This window comes from Austrofundulus limnaeus, unplaced genomic scaffold, assembly GCF_001266775.1.
Source record: "Austrofundulus limnaeus strain Quisiro unplaced genomic scaffold, Austrofundulus_limnaeus-1.0 Scaffold211, whole genome shotgun sequence".
NCBI classification, from domain to species: domain Eukaryota; kingdom Metazoa; phylum Chordata; class Actinopteri; order Cyprinodontiformes; family Rivulidae; genus Austrofundulus; species Austrofundulus limnaeus.
In genome coordinates this window covers 651,490-653,503 of record NW_013952613.1, presented here as the reverse complement: position 1 = coordinate 653,503, position 2,014 = coordinate 651,490, and the positions used below count along the sequence as shown (strand labels likewise).

General features: G+C 36.1%; 1 protein-coding gene across 1 annotated transcript in view; it reads right to left on the bottom strand.

Annotated features, from left to right (window-relative positions):
- Positions 1-1,219, bottom strand: part of LOC106525092 (kinesin-like protein KIF20B) — a gene marked incomplete at its 3' end in the record, with an annotated part of 24,183 nt that extends 22,964 nt beyond the window's left edge. The window contains 2 exon segments of the mRNA XM_014019204.1: positions 577-673; positions 1,104-1,219. Of these exon segments, the coding sequence (XP_013874658.1) occupies positions 577-669 (93 nt within the window).
- Between the last annotated feature and the right edge of the window lie 795 nt (positions 1,220-2,014).

The window sequence follows — 2,014 nt, the reverse complement described above, 5'->3', positions numbered from 1 at the left end:
GTTCAGCTGGTGTCTTGGCTTTCCATGCCTTTTTACACCTCCCTTTCTTCATGTGTTCAATACTTTTTTCCCCATGCCATGGATCACTTGGGTTGTTACTGACATCTGGTGAAAATTTCATGTCATTAGCACCTCTAGTAATATATTTACTGAGAAAAATGGTGACGTGTTCAATACTTATTTTACCCGCTGTACATACATTAACCCTTTCCAGGAATATGGGCAGAAGAGTTGTTTCTTTGCTGCTCATGTCTTTCTGTCTTTGTGTTAACTTTGTTTTTCATCCCTGGTCCTCACGGCACAGTGCCCTGCATGTTTTAGAAGTCTCCCTGCTTTGACACACCTGCTTCAGGTGACTGCAGTTCATCAAAAGCCTGCTAATTAGTTACCAACTGAAAGCAGCTGTGTTGAAGCAGGGCCTTGAGGACCAGGGTTGAGAACCACTGGTTTAATGCACCTGGCTGATAAGTGATACTATTTTTGAAGGAGTGGTGGACTTAATTTTGCAGGCAACACTTCTGCCTTTGGCTCATTTGTTGTTAAACGCCATTGTTTCCCCTCCATGTCAAGTCTTACCTGTAAATCTGGTGGGATGTTAATTATTGACACATTCTTCACGTCTTCAACCTGTCCTCGTCTGTCAGCCTTGTTTGGGTCTGAGTCCATCATCTTTCTACAACAGCATGGAAATAAAGCATTTTCAATGCAGGAATAGCTGTAAGATGAAGGTTGTAAAGCAGTAAACTAAACGTGGTCAAAGAATTAACGTTAAAATATTTCAATTTAACCTTTTTCGCCAAGTAGTCTGCATCATTAGCTTCACTAAAAAAGGTCTCGATGTGTGCTTTTGTCATGTATCGCGAAACGCATCGGTTCGTTAGCATTTGATAATACCAGCTTAAGTCTTCGGAACTTAGAAAATGTCTTCAAACACTAAAGGTAAACGTAAATCTGTCATAAAGCTGGTGAAGAGGTTAGAAACTAAGACTACCTGTCTGCACCTGTCAACGGCTAAAACAGAAAATCATTAAAGGACATTAAAGTTTCTGAAAAAGGAAAGTGCGTTTATATTTTCTGCTCGGACACGAAGCTTAAAAACTTACCTTGGGGCTCAAACCGTGTGAAACATCACGAAACGAGAGGGGAACGTGTTTATTTCTCTTGTGCTAACTTAGCCTGGCTTAGCTAAAACACAACAGAGTCCCGGTCTGTGTTTGAAACGGACCAATCAGGTTGAAGAAAAAGCTACGCATGCGTGTTCGATCTGAGGCGTTCATGAACAGTCGGAATTTAAACAACTGCAACAAATGGCATTGATGTGGAAAAACAGTGATAAATTCATTGTGTTCATATATATCTTTTTGTATTTCCATGTCTATTTTGTAGTTTTACACAGTGCAATAAAAGCTTCTTACGGTGTTGTGGTTTTCCAAAGATGTATTAAAAATTAATAAACAAAACAACAGGTCCCAATACTTTTACTCAAGTACCATTTTGTATTTTATACAGCATATATTTATAAAAGAAATAACTATTTAATTTTAAGTTTTTTTATTTAGTCATTTTTTAATATTTATTTCTTTCTCTTTTGTGTTCATAATCTTTTGAAATTGTTTATTATTTGTATTCTGTTGCACTTTTATTACACTGGCCACTTGGCAGTACACATAAATAAGATAGAACAATGATATATTTAGTTTTTGGCTATGCTCTTTTTACTTCATAGTGCTAATTTTAGCTTCTTCTCTCTGTTTTTTTGTCTAATTTCAGCTTTTTTCTGCTATTTCAGCTAAAATTCTACTCCTTTCTGATCATTTCAGCTGTTTGCTGCAATTTTATTTAATGATTAGCTGATAATATCTAAAATTATTGTTTTTCAAGATAAATACACATTTTGGGGGCAATTTTAGCATTTTGTGCTTAATTCTTCAAATGTGCTTCTTCTACTTCTTTGTGCTAATTTCAGCATTTTTAGCTACATTTTAGCTGCTTACTGCATATGTTAACTCTTTCA